Source organism: Aethina tumida, chromosome 1 (assembly GCF_024364675.1).
Source record: "Aethina tumida isolate Nest 87 chromosome 1, icAetTumi1.1, whole genome shotgun sequence".
Classification (NCBI taxonomy): domain Eukaryota; kingdom Metazoa; phylum Arthropoda; class Insecta; order Coleoptera; family Nitidulidae; genus Aethina; species Aethina tumida.
The window spans coordinates 7,397,366-7,418,969 of NC_065435.1; the positions used below are offsets into that span (position 1 = coordinate 7,397,366).

A 21,604-nucleotide genomic window follows, 5' to 3' on the forward strand; every position below is an offset into this window, starting at 1 on the left:
TTAAACATTTTCGATTAAAATGACGACGATTGAAATTGTCTTAAATCTGTTCTTTATGAGCCATTTTGTACGGTTTAATACACCACCAATTTTGTCAATATTTTGTAAATAAATCATGGAAATAAATCATTTACATGAACTTGAATCATTTAATTTAAACTTTAATATTTAAAATGTTTTCCAGTCACAAATATCCTGTTTAAATTTTAAAAAAAATGTTGAGAATACTCCTGTTTCAAAGATGAAGGAGAATTTAAATCTAAAATACTTTTAAGAGTGAATAAAATGCTTCAAAATCATTTTAAATAAAGTCATTACTTAAAATCTTACATGTTAAACATTTTCGATCAAAATGACGACGATTGAAATTGTCTTAAATCTGTTCTTTATTAGGCATTTTGTACGGTTTAATACATCACCAATTTTGTTAATATTTCGTAAATAAATCATGGAAATAAATCATTTACAGGAGCTTGAATCATTTAATTTAAACTTATAATATATAAAATGTTTTTCAGTTACAAATATCCTGTTAAAATTTTAAAAAAATGTTGAGAATACTCCTGTTTCAAAGACGTAGGGGAATTTAAATCTAAAATGCTTTAAAGAGTGAATAAAATGCTTCAAAATCATTTTAAATAAAGTCATTACTTAAAATCTTACATGTTAACCATTTTTGATTAAAATGACGACAATTGAAATTGTCTTAAATCTGTTCTTTATGAGGCATTTTGTACGGTTTAATACACCACCAATTTTGTTAATATTTCGTAAATAAATCATGGAAATAAATCATTTACAGGAGCTTGAATTATTTAATTTAAACTTTAATATATAAAATGTTTTCCAGTCACAAATATCCTGTTCAAATTTTAAAAAAGTGTTGGGAATACTCCTGTTTCAAAAATGTAGGAGAATTTAAATCTAAAATGCTTTTTAGAGTGGATAAAATGCTTCAAAAACATTTAAAATAAAGTTATTACTTAAAATCTGAAATGTTAAACAAATTTGATTTAAGTGACGACGATTGAAATTAGTCTTAAATCTGTTCTTTATGAACCATTTTGTATGTTTTAATATATTACCATTTTTGTTAATATTTCGTAAATAATTCATGGAAATAAATCATTTACATGAACTTGAATCATTTAATTTAAACTTTAATATATAAAATGTTTTCCAGTCACAAATATCCTGTTTAAATTTTAAAAAAATGTTGAGAATACTCCTGTTTCAAAGATGTATGAGAATTTAAATCTAAAATGCTTTTTAGAGTGGATAAAATGCTTCAAAAACATTTAAAATAAAGTTATTACTTAAAATCTGAAATGTTAAACAAATTTGATTTAAGTGACGACGATTGAAATTAGTCTTAAATCTGTTCTTTATGAGCCATTTTGCATGATTTAATACATTACCATTTTTGTTAATATTTCATAAATAAATCATGGAAATAAATCATTTACAGGAGCTTGAATCATTTAATTTAAACTTTAATATATAAAATGTTTTCCAGTCACAAATATCCTGTTTAAATTTTAAAAAAATGTTGAGAGTACTCCTGTTTCAAAGATGTAGGAGAATTTAAATCTAAAATGCTTTTTAGAGTGGATAAAATGCTTCAAAAACATTTAAAATAAAGTTATTACTTAAAATCTGAAATGTTAAACAAATTTGATTTAAGTGACGACGATTGAAATTAGTCTTAAATCTGTTCTTTATGAGCCATTTTGCATGATTTAATACATTACCATTTTTGTTAATATTTCATAAATAAATCATGGAAATAAATCATTTACAGGAGCTTGATTCATTTTATTTAAACTTGTAATATATAAAATGTTGTCCAGTCACAAATATCCTGTTTAAATTTAAAAAAAAAATGTTGAGAATATGCCTGTTTCAAAGACGTACAAGAATTTAAATCTAAAATGCTTTTAAGACTGAATAAAATGCTTCAAAAATCATTTAAAATAAAATCATTACTTAAAATCTGAAATTTGATTTGAGCCATTTTGTATGTTTTAATACACCACCATTTTTGTTAATATACCATAAATAAGTCAGGGAAATAAATCATTTACAGGAACTTGAAACATTTCATTTAAACTTGTAATATATAAAATGTTTGAACCATTTTATACCACTCTTTTTATTAATATTCCATAAATAAATTATCTACAGAATCTGGAATAATTTAATTTCAACCTATCATACATAAAATGTCATATTTAAATTTAATATAATAATACATTTAATTAGACTTGGAATAGAATTTAATCTTGTTTTTTATGAATCACTTTCTATGTCATAAACCATCACATTTTTATTAAAGTTCTGCGCAACAAGTCATAAAAATAAATCATTTCATTCAAGCCGACAAAATAATTTCCGGTTCAAATGTTACGATTAAGACATCAACTCTTTCAGGCTACAAACGTACCAATGGAGCGACTCGGTAATAAAAACGTTCAAGAGACCAAATTGGTTGGTCAGATCCGGGGTGATAAAACGTGACGTACAAATGATCGTCACCCCCAACGTGATCCGCGAGACCCGTGACTACTTCAACTGTTCAATACTGGAGGGAGCCGAGCTGGAGGACCAAGGCGGCGAAGGCACCGCACTGACCCATTGGGAGAAACGCGTCTTTGAGGTAATAATCAGGTGCAAAATGGAACGTTCACGACCGCCTGGTAATTTTCATTTGTGATTTTGTTTAGAACGAGGCAATGACTGGCACCCACACCCAGAACCCAATTATTTCGAGAATAACGCTCGCCTTAATGGAGGATACGGGCTGGTACATTGCGAACTATTCAATGGCAGAGGAAATGTCTTGGGGGAAAGGTCTCGGCTGCGATTTTGTCATGAAAAGCTGCAAGGAATGGATCACGATGAAGTCCACAAAGTGAGTCGATTACATTTGTGTTCGCTTATGTGCCATTTCGGTGTAAACTCTTAAAATATCTTGGGCACGTTTCAAATGAAAGTAGCGTGAGTCAAAGATGGTTGATTAATGGTGTAAGATAACTAACACATAAAAAAAAAAAATTAAAAAGATCACGCTTTATTGATAGTTTACGAATTTAATTAGTTTTTTTTAACCTCATGCAACAGCGACGTTACTGTAATTAACGTGATTGTATCGCTAATCACAGTTAAAATATCAGGGGCATTTTAAATTTGTTCTCTTCTTTGTTGACTTTCCACTTCTCAATTGTTTGTCATTTTTTATTCGGTTTTAAAAATTCCTTTTTTAACAACGTCTCGTTTAAAATCCAATTTAAATTAATTAATTGATGTTGAAGTACGTATTTGAAAAGCAAATTAAATTTTATTGGGAACTGTAGTGGTAATTATCAATATGTTGTAAATTTCGTTGTATTTCATATGAAGTAAAATTATCTATACTGCTTTAAAATTTTTGAAAATATTTGATTAAATCCTTTTTAATAAATTTTCTGACACTATATACGATTATATAAATAATTACATCGTAAAAATTGATAAAATAAAGTAATTTTTAAGCATTAAATTCCAAAATATATTAGATAAATTTATGAGTTAAATATATATATATATATATATATATATATATATATATATATATATATATATATATATATATATATATATATAATAAATTAAATAAAAATTTAATAATTTCTTTGTTTTATATTTCTTTTAAATACTGACATTAATATTAATAACTTTAATATTTTTTAAATTTTTTTTATCATGAACATAAAAAATAATTATACAATGTAATAATAAAATATCGTAATTTTTTGAGCAGTAAATTTTTAAATATGATATTCAGATAAATTATATTAAAATGTCATTTTCATAAAATTAATTATTGTATAATATTATTATGGAAATTCCATATTTTTGTATTCAAATTTTAAATTTACATGTTTTTAACTTGATTTCATTTTATAATAATAATAATTTTAAATTAAAATTTATTAATATAAGAAAAAGAAAAAAATTCAAGAAATTAAAATATTAAATTCATATATTAATTTTATTAATTTATTTTTGTGAAACATTAAAAATAAGTAAATATGAAGATTGTAAAAATTTTAAAAATATTATAAATTAGAATTTTTTGATAATTAAATTTAAAATTAATTAGTGAGATAATTTTACAATTAAAATATACCACATATTTCTTTATTTTCAAATTAATTAATTATAGTCAAATGTACAATTAATGGGCATCAAATATTTTTCTTTATTATTAAAACTTTAAATTTATATATTTTCTAAACATTGTTTAATTTGTAAATTATTTCAAAAAATGTATCTAATTATTATAATATATATAATAAAAAATTAAGACTTTAATATGTTTTTATTAAAAAAATATTATTCTTTTAAATATTGACATTGATACTAATAAATAATAAATAGTAATTTTTAACTTTTTAAATTAATCTTTTTTGAAAGTATTTAATTATGAAGACATATATATCGTATAAATTAATAAAACAAAGAAAATTTTTCTTCGAAATTTATTATTCAGTTAAAATTTTGTTTTGTTGTCAATGTTTGTGAACATTGATTAATTTAAAAATTATTTTATTGATAATTTATTAATTCCAATTAGATTTATTATGAATAATAAATTCGAATATTAGTTAATTGATTATTAAAAAAATACCCAAATTTTATATATATGTTTTTATTTATTTAAATGTTATTTAAGAAAAAATAGTTTTAATCATAAATAAATAAGGAAGATTCACTGTTTATAAATAAATATGATTTTTTCAGTTTCAATTAGTGAATTCTATATTTTCTCATAATTAAAACAATAAATCTACATGTTTAATAAATATTGTAAATTATTTATAAAAATTAATCTAATTTGAACATAAATTTTAAATTTTTTTTTTGTCTTATTTACATAATTAATAATTTATTAATTCGATCAATTTGATTATTAAAATATCTAAATTTAAATAAATATTTTTTATTTATTCAGTTTCAATTTGTGAATTCAGAATTTTTCATTATTGTGTGTTTTCTGAACATTCATTAATTTGTTAATTATTTTAAAAAATACGTCTAATTTAACATAAATTTTAATTCTTTTTCACTTATTCATTTTTTTCCATATTTTTCTAAATATTAATGCTTTTTAATTCGTTTATTTAGAGTAATTGATTATTAAAAAACAAATTTAAATATGTTTTTTACTTATTTAGTTTCTATTTTAGAAAAATCATGGTTAATCACAAATAAATAAAGAAGATCCATTGTATATAATTAAATATGATTTATTTAATTTCAAATTATACATAAACAATTTGATAAATTAAAAATGAAATATTTTATAACAAAAACAACCATTTTAATAAATTAAATTTGTTTTGTGTCGTGACGAATTAAAAAAAAATAATAAATTGAGAAGATGCACCACATAAATTAAGTGAATTCATAAATAAAATACGTTTTCGTCAGTAAAAAATAACGATTTAATTAATATTTGTGTGCATCAAAAACCAGATTCTGTTCGGCCTGAAATTTAATTAAGTAATCCAAAACAGGTAATATTTTACCTGAGTCACTCACAATACGTAATCGGAAATAACGTATAAAATTGCCACCTGCATGTGGTAAAGGAAACATTCTAAAAATAGATTGTAATATTGGATTAATTAAATCAAACTTCATTTTCAGATGTTTCAGCGGTGCGTCATAATAGAATACATGTTTTTCAGAATTTAAAGCTAAAAATAATATGAAATGTTATACTTCTTACTCTTTATATCAGATCCAGTAACATAAACATTACCTTATTCACAGGATGTTTAAATTATGTATTCTGAAATGTGTAATCAATATAAATTTTACTTTTTTAATTCATTGTTTTGAAATTTTGAAAAGTCACATCACATTATTGTTATCTTTTATCATTACATTGTTCTTTCTGAAGGATGTTTTATAATTTTTTTGTTCTTGCTTTACTATTTAATGTTTCTCTCATATATCATTACTATTTTAACATTTCTAGGTTGGTTTTACTCATATTAATGCAATTACTATGTTTAGAATCATACAATAAAACAAACCCGGCCCATCCCATCTCGACTTCTCCTTGAATCTACTCGCAGTGTGTATCTCACATCCAATAACAATAATTTGTTCTCGTTTCTAGAGGATTTTCCATACATCCATTCTGCAACAAATTGAAGCGTGAGCCACTGCAGACCGAATGCACGGACGATCGGACGTCAGTGGCACTTTGCAATCTTATACAACATGGGCAGCTATTACCCAAATTGTATCAGGTAAATTCTATACGTCGGAGAACGTCCCCTTTTATTTTTATTTACTAGTTTAAACTTTCGAAATTGTGATTCATGACCTCCGAAATTTTTTGTGGATGCGCCATCTTGAATTTTATTTTGATGCGCCATCTTGAATTTTAATTTGATGATAATATCTTAACTTTGACGCAGAATTTTGACTACATACAACACGTGGAGGCTGGCAAGGAAGGCTACTATGGAGGATCCGTAACTTTGGCCGACTACTGTCCCTACATCCAGGAGTTCACTTGGCGATCCAAAAATGTGATCGTCCGCGGTTCACATTGTCAGTACGTCGAAAACAACCCGAGTAAGTGTTATCCAAAACAATGTTTGTTGAACGAAATTGGCAAATATTAATATACACAACCCTTGTTTTAATTTAGTGCGGTCAAAAGTTAATTATAATTTCGCTTCGACAGCGTTTTATAGCGTTTACGATGGCATAAATAGTGTAGGTGATTATTACATTATTCTTTGTAGAGCCGGACAAAAATTTCGCCTTGGAAAAGTATGGCGAGAATTCGAGATGTTTCGAACACACCAATCAAATGTGGGAGGAACGTTCCTGTAGGCAAATGAGGCAGTGGCAACATTGGGGATCTGGATGTTATGGTTATAGGTGTCAAAATGGCAGATTGCATATTTTGGTAAGTATTTACATATTAATTTCCCAATGGGGGTTGATTATAGTTAGGGTTTTCCAATGAGAGGATCAGAACATTTAAAGGTCATCAAGACGTTGCCATTTAATATACAAGCATCAAACTTTCCCAGATCTAATGAGGATATTAAAGCAAACAATTATGAAATAATACACCCCATTACCAGGAATTTATGGACATCATCATCATCAGAGTCGTCGAGATTTTGGGCAATGAAGCTGAAATAATCTCCTATGATGGTTATTTCTGGCTTGACTACTTCAGTTTGAGCAAATAAAGAGACTCAGCAGTTGCAGCTTCATCTAAGCCACTGCTATTTGACGTTTGGAAATCATTTTTCTTCCTATTATACGAAAATATTTTTAGAATTCCACGTCGTGAGTCACTTTTGAGAATAAAGTTTATTGATTTACCATTCATAGATATTATTACGTCTCATTTTTGACGTCCTAGGACTATTGGAAAATCCTACACAATGGAGAAAAAACTTGGAAAATAAATATAACGAGGGTCGTTTGAATCAGATATTTTTATCGTTCACGCTGGGGCACTCTACACGAGTTTTTTTGCAGGTTGGCAACTACTCCTACGAATGTTTTCATGCCAATCAGGAAATTTCCATAAGGATAATAAGCAACGGGTGGCTTCATAAAGGCGCCGTCAAATGTCCTCCATGCAAGGAAATATGTGCGGTAAGTGAAATATTCTATTGTCAACAACAACAATATAATAAATGTATATATAAAGTGTTGTTTGTTAAATAAAGCACATCCCAGGATCATATTCATTTTGACAGGAGTCGTTTACTTTGTTGGTTTATTAAGTAAAAACAATGTGGCTATAGAATAAGAAATACTTTGCCTACTTACTACTCATATTTTTTGTTGTTATAATTAATAGTTTTAAAATTAATTAATTATAAAAATGAAATAATTATATTTTATGTTACCATGGTAATTGTACAAATAAATGCCAAAAATTTCAGCATATTCAATCAGACTCTGCTGTATACTGCAATAAATATGTTTGTAAACAAATTGAAATTAATTTTATTTCAATATTATGCGATATTAATTAGTTAGTAATTTAGTTTTGACTTCGTAATTAGTAATATTACACTGCTCAAAGTTGTTTAATGTTTACAGTTTTTGAAAATTAATTTGTGTTTTAAATAGTCGTATAAAGTATTACTATATTAATAATATAAATTTTAATATAAAATGTACGAGAGAAATATCCATCCATCATATAACGTTAAAATATATATTTGCATTTATTTCTATTATGTTACTTTGCTATTCAAATTTAAATTAATTTTAAAAGCTTTCATGAATTTAATTTGTAACCAACTTCAGAATGACATTAATTATTTTGGTTGGAATATTAATTTGAACATTCAATAAATTATGTTTTTGTTTTAAAAAATATTGTTATTGTCATTATTTTAATTAGGAAATGCACACCTCATTAAATACAATTAAAATGTTTTGTGTGTTGATTTCAAAATTATTCATGTTGTTCATGAATATGGCTGCTTACAGAAATAACACACATTTAAAAATATGTATTTATTAAAGAACAAAAATAATTGTTATATTCCTCGACTTTTCAATTATTAACCACAATTCATCTAAATTTGATGGTTTCAGGTGTTTTAATCGAGACTTCATGTCGTTCCATAAGTTTTCAATTGGATTTAGATCCGGACTTTACGCTGGCCAATGGAGAAATTCAACATGATTATCTTTTGACTAATTTTGAACAACTTTGGACGTAGTTTGGTATCATTATCATGCATAACAATCCATGTAACTCGTAAATTGTCGCTGCATCTCTCATGATATGCATGAAACGGTCTATGTTACCGATAATTTTCTGTACCATGTCTAGAAAGGGAACCCCAAACCATAACATTTCCTCCAACGTGTTTTTGTAGTGCATCTATAGTCCAAATTTTCAATTGCAACCTGATCCTATTCTATTGAATTTGGATTCATCACTCCAAAGTACTCTTCGCCAAAATTCTGGAGGATAATTGGTGTATTTTTGTGCAAACTTTGGTCTTGTTCGAATATTCCTTTTTAGTACCAATGGCTTCTTTACTGAAATACATCCTTGCTAGCTTTGTTCATTTAGTCGACGTCTGATTGTTATACTAGACAGACTGATATTATATAACTCAATTAATTCATTTTTTATTTGCCTAGAAGACGAGAAACTACTTTATTGATTCTTCCAATTTCAATCATTTTCAAATGAGTGTGTTGTTTCATATTTGTTAATAACATTGTAATTCATTTTTCGGGATATTTTGACCTTTATATTTTATGTTAATTATTATTTCCCCCTTCTCTGGAGTACGATATTTCTTTCTTCCCACTGAAAACGAGTTATTCAATAAAATAATATAAATCCTACTAAGGATAAATTATTTCTATTAAGAGTATTGCTGAATAGTGCCACAAAATGTAAATATATTTGAATGTGCTATTTCTTTAGCCAAATCAAAAGTAATATCTTCGTCATTTTTATGTATGTATGTCAAAAGAAGCAAAAAAATATATAGAATATTAAAATATGTTTTATATACTTACTGGACAAATTTTGAATTAAATTCTTTTATGAAATATCTTACAAAATGTTTAATTTTAAATTTTGTGATATTTCTCTGGGATCACTGTACAGTGTGGCCCATTTAAAATGGAAACAGTGTTAACTTTTTTATTTATAACTCTATTTTAATGAAAAGTAGCTTGAAGTATAGGCAAGAAAAAAATTCTATATTAACTGATATCTTAATAACAAATGAGAAAAATTGATAGTCATCTCAGAGTTACTCTCGACATATGTCAATAATTTTCTTAAAAATGGTCAATTTTTCCTATTTCTTGGTTATACAAAAATGGTGATAATTTTTATAGCATTTGGTGTCATTTTATCATTAAAATAGTATAGTATTTCTTATCTTATTCCAAAATAAAATATAACAACCCTTTAGTACCGTTTAATTGAAATCAACTTAATTAATAATTTTGCAGAAAGAGTTCGAGGCCAGAGGCGAGAGATGCAAGCTGGGCGACGAGTCCCCACCGGCCACGGCCTACCCCAGAGACGAGCTCCACTGCGACGGACACGCCGTCTCCTCGTCCACGTTGTTTGTATTGTTGGTGCAGATTTTGTTGCTGGCGCACAATCTGTGGGCCAGATAAGTTTTAAGCTCAAATTTGTTAACAAAAAAAAGTGTTCGTTCTAACGAAATGTTTTAGTCACTCGTGTGTCATGGTTTTTGACGTTTTTTAAAAACAATTTTTAGAGATAGATTTACTAGTTGTTTCGCCCGGAAGGGGCGGAGACTGTAGATCTTTTTTTTATATTTTAATCATTTTTGTCGATAATATTGCCCTGAAAATTTGTTGAGGACAACGTTAATGATTCGCTATTGATTATATTGTGATATGCCATAACAATAAATAGAGAAATTACGCGATTTTATTCAAAATTGTTTCACATTTATGTATATATGTTCGTTTTTTAGGTTTCGTCAGAAAATCTATTGTAATACAAGACTGAAATTTGCTGAAAAAAATCCGTCAAAAATTAAACAAGCAACAGTCAATCAACTGATAAACCCCATAAAAACTTCCTTCCATATTTAATTTTTGTGTTGTTAATGTTAGTCAATGTCTTGACATTAATGTAATTAAATATGGTACTTGTAAATTACATTCCGAAATTACATATGTGGCTGTGTGAAAGTATTTTAATTTCTGACATTAATAATATTTTGTAGCCAATCTTCCTCAGTGGTGGCTTAGCACCATCAAAAACTGCACAGGGAAAATAATAAGTAACTGGTTGTTTATTTGTAACACTATGATGGATTATCACCTTACTTTTCTACGTTTTCTTCTTTAGTTTGTTGGAATTTTCAATTGTATACTTATTGTTAATCTTTTTTATCAAAATATGTATGTTCATTTACTAAAAATGTAGTTTAAAATGACAACTACTTTTGTTTTTGTACATACAGATGTATATTGATTAATTAATTTGTTTTAATAATGAGTTCTGTGTGTTTGTTGCCATTTTAAACAATATGCTGTAAACATGTTTTAATTAAAACAACTCTGAAAGCACCAATATTTTACAGCCTGTATAAATACTCGATTAAAATAAATATTTGTTTTTAACATCAATCTCTTTAAACCTTTAAACATCACATACTTTATACGGTCATAAGTGAGTTGTGTGACCACGTTACTGAATAAATAATAATAGATATTCTGTACACAGTTTTTGATGAGTATCTAAGTTCATCTTTGGACATATACATTCCTCTTAGTTTAGATTAGTTGTAGGTTAGAGCCGACAATCTGTTCCAAAAAGTAGTTTTTTGAAATAAGAAAAATATGTGGTTCTGTCCTGTATTTGTGTATATATTTAAAAACATTTTAATTAATGAACTAGACATTGTTTTATTTCTTTATTTATAAATTATGCATTATATGTAAGACATATAAAATTACAATAAAGGATTATTTATATTGTAATTTGGATAAACTCTTTAATGATACAGTGGTTAACAGAGTTATTTACTAGATATGCAACCTAATTCCCTTCGTATCAATGAACGTAACTTAAGCCCAAGCCCAAGATGTAGCCATCCCCTAAGAACACAGGTGAGTCACCACCCTAAAAAAGCACATTAAATTGCATAGCGAATATTCGGTTCATGTAACCACTGGACTGCAAGAAGGGTGCCTACTATTTATGATGTGCTCACTTAAATAATTCAATTCAAACTGATTAATATGTGGACATTCGTGAAAAAAATACAAAAATATAAACACCACTAATTACTTGTACCTGTACCGTCTTGATGCACCAAAATTTTCTCTACTAATGACCTACGACTAATATGCAGCATACAAGGTGAACATTTCACAGGTTGAAATCACACACATGATTTTCTCATTTGCTTTAATGTGCTTTAAAATATTTACCTTGTATTATGATGAGGTGCATAGTACTATTTTTTACATAAATTCAACACTTTTTTGTAACAAATAAGTCAATTTTGACACATATTCTCCATTATTTAAAGTATCTTTATATTATAACATTTAAACTCAACAAATATAAGCAACAGTGATATATACTTTGTAACTACATGCAATAGATTTGTTTAAATATGTTATTTGGTGCCATGTTTTTTATGTTTTTATTTTAATTATTTTGGTGCACAAGCACTGCTTCCCCGGACGTCGTCTATCTACTTCAGTACATGGTTCTTGAGAAATATACAACTACCAGAAGTACCATCGCAGGAACCGTGCTGAATGTTCCGCCCCCTGAAACAAAGTAGCCAATTTTCAGTTAACTAACTAGTTATATAAACCATTGATTTTAGTGTCACCGTTTTAATTAGATTTCCCTGTGCCCCAATTGCGGGATCAATTTATCGAGTGGAACCGTGTAAAAATAATCAATTACGTTATGTAAGTCACGTATTTTGGTCTCCCCGTACCCATAAAAAATAAATTTTATTGTAATACACATGAATTTCGTGTACACAAGGCATGCTTTTTTAACACGGTCAATTTTACCCAGTAATTGCCTGACCTTTAGCTTTCGCGTTCGTAAGTGGGAAGCCCCTAATTTGCAATATGCATTTAATAGAGCGGCTATTTGTGTAAATACATCAATAAATAATCTTGGGGTACGCCCATTTAAATTACACCTATATTTTTACTTAGTTGCCAATTTATCTGTGGTACGATTGAAACGGGGGTATATTTTTAATTTGGTTTGTACACGTGATCTGTTCGAAAGAGCACTTTTCAGGACAAATATTGATTCTCCGGTTTTATGAACATTTTTATTGACGGTCTGCGTAATTATTCCGGCAGCTTTACGATTTAATCGTTGCTTTTCGCGGTGTTGATTTAAGAGAACCACGTTCGTGTTACTGTTTTAGAAACAGTTGTCGTTGCACAACTTACCGCCGCATTGACTTCCGATTTCGATGAGTCCTTCCTGACATTGGCAGATTAAGTCTCCGGCGGGCGTAGTACTGGAGCTTCCGGTACTAATACTATTACTACTTTGCTGTTTGTTTTTGTCCTTGGGTACGCAGTCCGCTCCTTCTACGCAATCCTCATGGTTCTCGCAAATGTGTCTCGGACCTAAAATTATACAGGTGTTGGTACATTAGCATATTTAAGGGGGTGCGCTATTTTTATGTGTATTTCTTGACAATCAAAATGTTAATGCGGCTGGAATGTTTATATATAGCACTTAGGGGGAACAAACACTTTATATTGTATTATATGATCATGAATATTCCAGTAATAAAAATATATACTTGCACAAAACAAAATAATTTTATGGACAAGTAAAAATAATAATATTTAAATATATTCTACAGTTTGTATTGTAATTCCAGACATATAGTTTTATTTTTGGAGAACAGTTCATTGAACGTTTCTTATGTATTATTCATGGTGTTTTATATTTTTTAGGGTGTTTTATACACCTACCCCACCACAATTATTAGAAATTAGGTTACGACCAGTGGTAAGTGGGTTAAGAGCTTATTCGTACTCCAGTTACTTCAAACTGGGGTGATAAATTGTTGCACTAACCACATACTTGATATAAATTACTGCAATTCTTAAAATAAATAAAACAGGAAAGTAGACCATTTTTGACAATTGCCTGACGGTAGTTTCAGAAACCTAGAATGATAAATCGTTACAATGGTTGATTTATAGTTTGAAGTAGCGTTTTAATAAGCTACTATTTTTGAATAAGGACCTTTATTATTATAAATTACAATATTTGTTCAGTGATATAATATTAAGAGAATAAATGATAGTTATTTTTTCAATTCCTGCAGGAATTCTAAAAGTTAATTTAACTGTTTAATTAAATTACTTCTTTAGTCATCCACTTGAAGGGTTCTTCAAATATTAATTATTAAAAAATGTATTTGTATTTTAGGCATTTTAGTTTTATCATTGAGTTTTCTTCAGTTCTTGCAAGAGCTTTAACATAAAAAATTCTTTGAAAGAAATTCTAAAAATTAACTAATTAAATTTCTTCTTTAGTCATCCACCAGAATATTGATTTTTTGATAGGATCTTCAATTATTACTTATTTCAAAAAAATGTATTTGTATTTTGGAGTAGTTCTATCATTAAGTTTTCTTGAGTTTTGACAGGAACTTTAACATAAGAAATTCTTCGAATGAAATTCTAAAATTAATATAATTGATTAATTAAATATATTTCTTGGTTATCCATTTGTATATTAGCTTTTTGGTGTCATCTTTAAATATTGGTTATTTCAAAATAATGTGTTTATACTTTGGAGTTATTTTCAGTTCTAACAGGAACTTTAACATAAAACATTCTTTACTAATTAATTCAATTTCTTCTTTAGCCTATTCCCTTGAATATTAGTTTTTGATAGAATCTTCAAGTATTAATTATTTCAAAAAATGTATTTGTGTTTTGGAGTAGCTTCATCATTCAGTTTTCTTCAGTTTATCAGGAACTTTAACATAAGAAATTTTTCGAATGAAATTCTAAAAGTTGATTCAATTAATTAATTAAATTTCTTCTTTAACCATTCAATTGAATATTAGCTTTGTGATAAAGTCTTCAAATATTAATTATTTCAAAAAATGTATTTGTATTTTGGTGTAGCTTCATCATTCAGTTTTCTTCAGTTGTAACAGAAACTTTAACATGAGACATTCTTCGAATGACATTCTAAAATTAATATAATTAATCAATTCAATTTCTTCTTTTGTGGTGACGTCTTCAAATATTAATAATTTCAAAAAAATGTGTTCATATTTTGAAGTACTTTTGTCATTAAGTTTTCTTCAGTTTTATTAGGAACTTTAAAATAAGACATTTTTCGAATAAAATTCTAAAATTTAATTTAATTAATTAATTAAATTTCTTCTTTAGTCATTTACTTAAATATTAGCTTTGTAATAGAGTCTTCAAATATTAATTATTTCAAAAATGTATTTGTATTTTGGAGTAGCTTCATCATTCAGTTTTCTTCAATTCTAGCAGGAACTTTAACATAAGAAATTCTTTGAATGAAATTCTAAAATTAATATAATTTATTAATTACATTTCTTCCTTAATCATTTCCCTGATATTAGCTTTGTGGTGGGGTCTTCAAATATTAATTATTTCAAAAAATTGTGTTTGTATTTTGGAGTAGTTTTATCATTCAGTTTTTTTCAGTACTAGCAGGAACTAATATAAAAAATTTTTCGAATAAATCCACCTGCATATTAATTAGCTTTGAGGTGGCGTCTTCAAGTATTACTTATTTAAAAAAAAATGTGTTTGTATTTTGGAGTAACTTTATCATTCAGTTTTCTTTAGTTTTAGCAGGAACTTTAACATAAAAAATGCTTCGAATGAAATTCTAAAATGGTTTGTTATGACCTCTTCAAATTAATTATTTCAAAAAAATATGTTTCTATTTTAAAGTAGCTTTGAAGTTTTTTCAGATATAGCAGGAAATTTGATTTAAGACATTCTTCAAATGAAAAAGTTCTATTTCAAGAAATATTTATTTGTATTTTATTCATTATTAGTTACTATCATTTTTTTGGAGTATGTTTTTCAAGAAATAACAAGAATAGATTTCATAATTATATTTCAATTAATTTTTTTCAACTAGTTGACAAAGGCACGCTTATTGCCTCCATTTCCTTTCCGACAAATAAGTTATGTGAAAATTACATCAATTGGAACGCCGGAAGCAATTACTAAAAATTACGGCGGAAAACATATAAAAAATCAATCAATAGAGTAACTTAAAGAATGTTATAGCCTCGCACTGAAAGTGGACAATTAAAAATCGCCTCGATTATTTCAGACCCCGAGTAATTTTTCAGGCAACCTTCACACGTTATTCTCTTGATGGTTTCATGTAAACGTGCTCATTTATCATCATAATAAATCGCTGCTGTGAATCTATTTTCATGGAAGATAATGTTCTAGTTTTTTTTATCAGTTTAAGGAAACGGGGCTAATAAATGACTTAAGAATGCTAATTTATTTCGGTTACAAATAAATATATGTTCCGTTGTCACACGACTAACGGCCACGCTTTACATTCCATTTGGAACCGTTTCAAAGGACAATAACGAATTTATTGCTGCGGACCGTTTCGTGCAAAAGCAAAGGCAAACTTCAACGCACTTTTTGTATAAATTTCATAAATATATTAATATATTTTAGATAAAACAGTCGACAATATTCGCGTGATACGTGGTTACTTTCATCTAGATTTTATTTTAGGTCAAAGCGTAACATAAACAAAGATTGCAGTAAATATGTATGAAAGATAAGTGATATGCAATTATTATAAATATCCTTATATGTAGTTAACATTATGTTGTTTTGTCACGATATAAATTTCAAGTACAAGTACAAATGTTGACCTATCGAAAAATCACTGCTGAAGGTTACAACCACAATAGACCCACTGCACTTTTATCTATTGGGGGTATTTTTTAATGGGATAGTGCGATAAGCAATTTTAATGACTGTGAATACGAGAAAAAATGATTTTTTTAGTATTTTAAGAGCAGTGCACAATTATAAATGTCTTGTAATAAGCTAATTTTAAATTAATATGTCTGGGGGGCTAATACTCTAATTAAAAAATTAAAAATGATTCACCATCTTTGAAAAATTAAAAATTTATAAAAAAATACTAATTATAAAGTAAAAAATATTGCATTTCGCAAAATTTACTGAATAAAAACGTCATTGACAATATTTAAACATAGTAGAAATATAAAATAGACTGATATTTTTATTTTTTTGCACAATAATTATATAATCAATTAGGAAATTACTAACACATGATGGTGTTTTATTAAAAAACTTGTTTTTCTGTTATTGTAAAGCAATTTATAATAATAATAATGGAATAATTTAATTTTTATTAACATTGTTTGCCTCCTTACAATATTTATCAAAACAAAACACTTTTAATAAATTAATATAATTTATGACTGTAAACATTTTTATTTAATTAAATACAATATTTAAAACAAGTTTTGATTATAAGTATTTTTTTGTCTCATTAAATTGCCCACAATTATTGTTAAACATTTAAAAAAATTGTAGTTGTAACTTTCATAAAATTGCATCATTTCAAATAATTCATTGTCGTGCAAAAAAAAAACTGAACATGTCCCACCAAATAATAGTTTCAATGAAGAAGTTGACCGATTTCAGCTTCGAAGTGCTCCGCTAGCTCCGACCTCCACGACGGTGGTTCTTTTGGCGAGGTCATGCAAATAAAAAATGGTGCGGAGTAGATGCAAAATTACCTTTATATTGAGCGTTACATCCGCCGTTCACAGGGTTGGTGTTGTCCCCGCAAAGACAGTATCCCCTAAGACAAGTCGTTCCCTTGATGAAGGCGCAATTGGTCTGGTTGGTGCATTGCTTGGCGTGTGCTGAAAACAGACCGAATGACATGTTGTAATTAGATGTATCCATTTGTACCGTAATGCACCGCAATGAGGGTGGCCAGCAGGAGAATGACTTTCATGATTGGATGGCTGCTTGTGAAGTGATATGGATGATCGAGTGGATGAAAAAAAAAAAATGACAATAAATATTGGAGATAGTCCGTACCAGTGTTGGGTGTATTTTGCGTGCCTTGGTTGTTTGATTTTCCGAACGTAGTGAGTCCATGTGCGTGATTGAATCCAGCTAACACAAGAAGAAGAGGTATCGACACCGTAACATACAGACCGTTCATTTTTGTTCACAAATCGACTAAGCGACAATGACAATGGCTAAGTGTAGGTGTTTGGAATAGGTGTTACAATCACAATCACAGCCTTGATCAAAATGGTGTTAGTCTTTATGCAGACTTTTGCCCGTTCGCTTGTTTCTGGCACGCTTGCGCTCAACATTTTAACATTTAACATGCATGTGTATATAGCATAGAATTAGCTTCTTGTGTTGGATCTTAGGACGATAAGCGTACGGTCACTATGGCGCCTTCAATACTTCTTGTCACGCAACCTATTGCGTCACAAACCCACCACGGATCCACAAATCTCCACACCGCACTCCACGCTCCACCACTTCGTTCCTTCTTGCTCGCCCCTTTGGTCCTTTATTTCTTACACCTCTCGCCATGCACACATTACTCCTCCAACATTGTTTGCAATAATTGCCAACCTCCACTGAGGTCATGGTTATTTAAAGATGTCTGCCGGAAGACTGTACAAAAATGGTTGATTCCACTTTTCAATTTAGAACTGTTAATGGAAAAAAGTTGTGACGTTTGTCACTGACATTGATATTATTTTTGCATTTCAACAAGAACTGCCCCTTATACTCAAGTCTAATAGTTATCGATTATGTGGGCACATTTGCAAATTCTCAAAGATTAGACGTGCTGATTAAAGGGTCGAAAGCCAGTAAATTTCTTTGTTGAAATTCAGGCTAATGAAGCTTTAATGTATACAGTGCGTCATAACTTTTTTGTTTCTAAAGTTTCTTTAGTTGAAATAATCCAAATGTAAGATATAATGGTTGTGGCATGATGGGCTCAGTTTGTTGTTCCAGTTACCTCTAAGCTGATATTTAGATTTTATGCGGCAATAAATATTGGATTTGTGACCTTTCGTATTGACAGTCAATCAGGAAAAAACATCGAGTTACGTGCAAGACTTGAAATCAATTATATATGTAATCGTTCCAGTCAAAAGAGCGAAATAAATACGTTGTAAGGTTGAATTTTTCATTTTGAAGTCAATAAAACTGTCGTTATCTGATTTTATAAATTATCCAGCAACGTTATATATTACTGATTTTATTAAAACAATGCACACAACTGCTTTGGAGCAGCACGTAAACTTATAGATTTCAGCAGGAATGTTACTACCGAAAACTATTTTATTATTCTCTCGTAAAATTAATATGATTTGCCAGTTTCAATTATTTGCATATTAAACTTTTTTAATTGAGGATGGAGAACTGATTTTTGTCTTCGACGAACTTTTATGTCCAAAATTAAAAAGGAAAACTAGACATCCCTATCTAATTTTATAAATTATCTTGTCTTAAAAAACTATTCTAGTACCAAAGAACTAATTTATTACTGGAAACTTTTAATTCTATATTGTGACATTTTGAAAATATTCATTTTATTTCAGCACGAAAACTTACAGATTTCACCAATTAGATTACTAATAGAAATTTATTTTATTATTGTCTCCTAAAATTCATATAGATTACTAATTTCAATTCTTTACATATTAAACTTCTTCAGTTGAGGATGAAGACCTTCTTTTTTGTCTTCGGTGAGCTTTTATGTCAAAAATTAGAAATAAAAACTGTCCATCCTCATCTAATTTTATAAATTATTTAGTCTTAAAAAACTACTCTAGTACCAAATAACTATTTTATTACTGGAAGCTTTTATCAGAAATGTTATAAATTTAAATTCTGTAATAAGAGTTTACGTTTCGAAAGTCTTCACTTTATTTCAGTACGAAAACTTATAGATTTCAGCAGTAAGGTTGCTCCAAAAATCTATTTTATTATTATCTCCTTAAATTAACATAGATTACCAATTTCAATTCTTTACATTTTAAACTTTTTCAGTGGGGGATGAAGAACTTCTTTTTTGTCTTCGGGAGCTTTTATGTTAAAAATTTGAAAGAAAAACTGACCATCCTCATCTAATTTTATAAATTATCTAGTCTTAAAGAACTACTCTAGTACCAAAGAACTATTTTATTACAGAGAACTTTTATCAAAGTTATTACCGATATTAATTCTATATTGTGCGTTTAAATTTTGAAAATATTCACTTTATTTCAGCACGAAAACTTACAGCTTTCACCAATTAGATTACTAACATAAATTTTTTATATTTAATTTTAAATTTTATTATTGTATCCTTAAATTAACATAGATTACCAATTTCAATTCTTTACATATTAAACTTTTTCAGTTGAGGATGAAGTCCTTCTTTTTTGTCTTCGGCGAGCTTTTATGTCAAAAATTAGAAATAAAAACTGTTCATCCTCATCTAATTTTCTAAATTATTAAAGTCTTAAAAAACTACTCTAGTACCAAAGAACTATTTTATTACTGGGAGCTTTTATCAGAAGTGTTATAAATTTAAATTCTGTAATAAGAGTTTATGTTTCGATTTCAGTACGAAAACTTCGGTGAGCTTTTATGTCAAAAATTAGAAAGAAAAACTGACCATCTTTATCTAATTTTGTAAATTATTTAGTCTTAAAAAAACAACTCTAATACCAAAGATTTATTACAGAGAACGTTTATCAAACTTTTTGCCAATATTAATTCTATATTGTGCATTTAAATTTTGAAAATATTCACTTTATTTCAGCACGAAAACTTACAGATTTCACCAATTAAATTACTAACAGAAATTTATTTTATTATTGTCTCCTGAAATTAACATAGATTACCAATTTCATTTCTTTACAAATTAACCTTTATAAAATCTTCACTTTGTTTCAGCATGAAAACATCAGCAGTAAGGCTACTACCAAAACTCTATTTTATTATTGACTCCTGAAATTAACATAGATTACCAATTTCAATTCTTTACATATTAAACTTTTTCATTTGAGTATGAAGAACTTCTCTTTTGTCTTCGGCGAGCTTTTATGCCAAACATTAGAAAGAAAAACTGACCATCCTCATCTAATTTTATAAATTATCTAGTCTTAAAAAACTACTCTAGTACCAAAGAACTATTTTTTACTGGAAACTTTTATCAGAAGTATTATAAATTTAAATTTTGTAATATGAGTTAACCTTTCGAAAATCTTCACTTTATTTCACGAAAACTTCAGCTGTAAGGTTTCTACCAAAAATCTATTTTATTATTGTCTCCTGAAATTAACATAGATTACCAATTTCAATTCTTTACATATTAAACTTTTTCAGTTAAGGATGAAGAACTTCTTTTTTGTCTTCGACGAGCTTTTATGTCAAAAATTAGAAAGGAACACTTACCAACCTTATCTAATTTTATAATCTTTCAAAACTACTCTGATACCAAAGAACTATTTTAATCCATCTATTTTAAAAATTTCACTTTAGTAAGAGTATTATTTTTGTCTTCAGCAAGCTTCTATGTGTAAATTAGTGCCATTAAAGTGGGAGGGAGACCACGTTTTAGATTATTCCTAAAAATTGATTACTTCAGAAATTACTGTTATCAACTATGACATACTCTTCGTTATCGTTCTCATTTTAATGACCACAAGTTATAACGTAAAGGTCATGTTAACGCACTCAGTTGTTTTAAGAAGTGTGCCACAATATAACTATTGTTAATTATCGATCTTAGTGCAGGTATAATACAAGAAAAAACGTATGAACTTGAATTGTTTGTTTTCAAAGCCGGAGCTTAATTCCACGGGTATCAGTCATTTGATGGTAATCTGCATTATGGATATTAAGAAAGGTCAGACTCAGCTTGACCATAAGCTTTCAGTACCTTGATACTCATCTAGTTCAATTTAGTTTTTGCTTGCGGTTTTAATTTTAGACATATTGAAAG

At 28.0% G+C, this 21,604-nt stretch overlaps 2 protein-coding genes across 2 annotated transcripts in view; one reads left to right on the forward strand and one right to left on the reverse strand.

Annotated features, from left to right (window-relative positions):
* LOC109608342 (leishmanolysin-like peptidase) overlaps positions 1-11,452 on the forward strand; it is a 65,721-nt gene extending 54,269 nt beyond the window's left edge. The window contains exons 7-13 of the mRNA XM_049964864.1: positions 2,431-2,656; positions 2,724-2,911; positions 6,170-6,302; positions 6,474-6,633; positions 6,807-6,973; positions 7,561-7,680; positions 10,027-11,452. Of these exons, the coding sequence (XP_049820821.1) occupies positions 2,431-2,656; positions 2,724-2,911; positions 6,170-6,302; positions 6,474-6,633; positions 6,807-6,973; positions 7,561-7,680; positions 10,027-10,197 (1,165 nt within the window). The 3' untranslated portion in view covers positions 10,198-11,452. The remainder of the gene's footprint in view (positions 1-2,430; positions 2,657-2,723; positions 2,912-6,169; positions 6,303-6,473; positions 6,634-6,806; positions 6,974-7,560; positions 7,681-10,026) is intronic.
* Positions 11,453-11,458: 6 nt separating this feature from the next.
* Positions 11,459-17,908, reverse strand: LOC109606641 (uncharacterized). Its single transcript, XM_020023174.2, has 4 exons — positions 17,677-17,908; positions 17,367-17,495; positions 12,991-13,173; positions 11,459-12,339 (listed from the first exon to the last, which is right to left on the reverse strand). Exons 1-4 carry the CDS (start codon positions 17,801-17,803, stop codon positions 12,266-12,268), a joined length of 513 nt encoding a protein of 170 aa, XP_019878733.1. The 5' UTR covers positions 17,804-17,908; the 3' UTR covers positions 11,459-12,265.
* Positions 17,909-21,604: the final 3,696 nt, after the last annotated feature.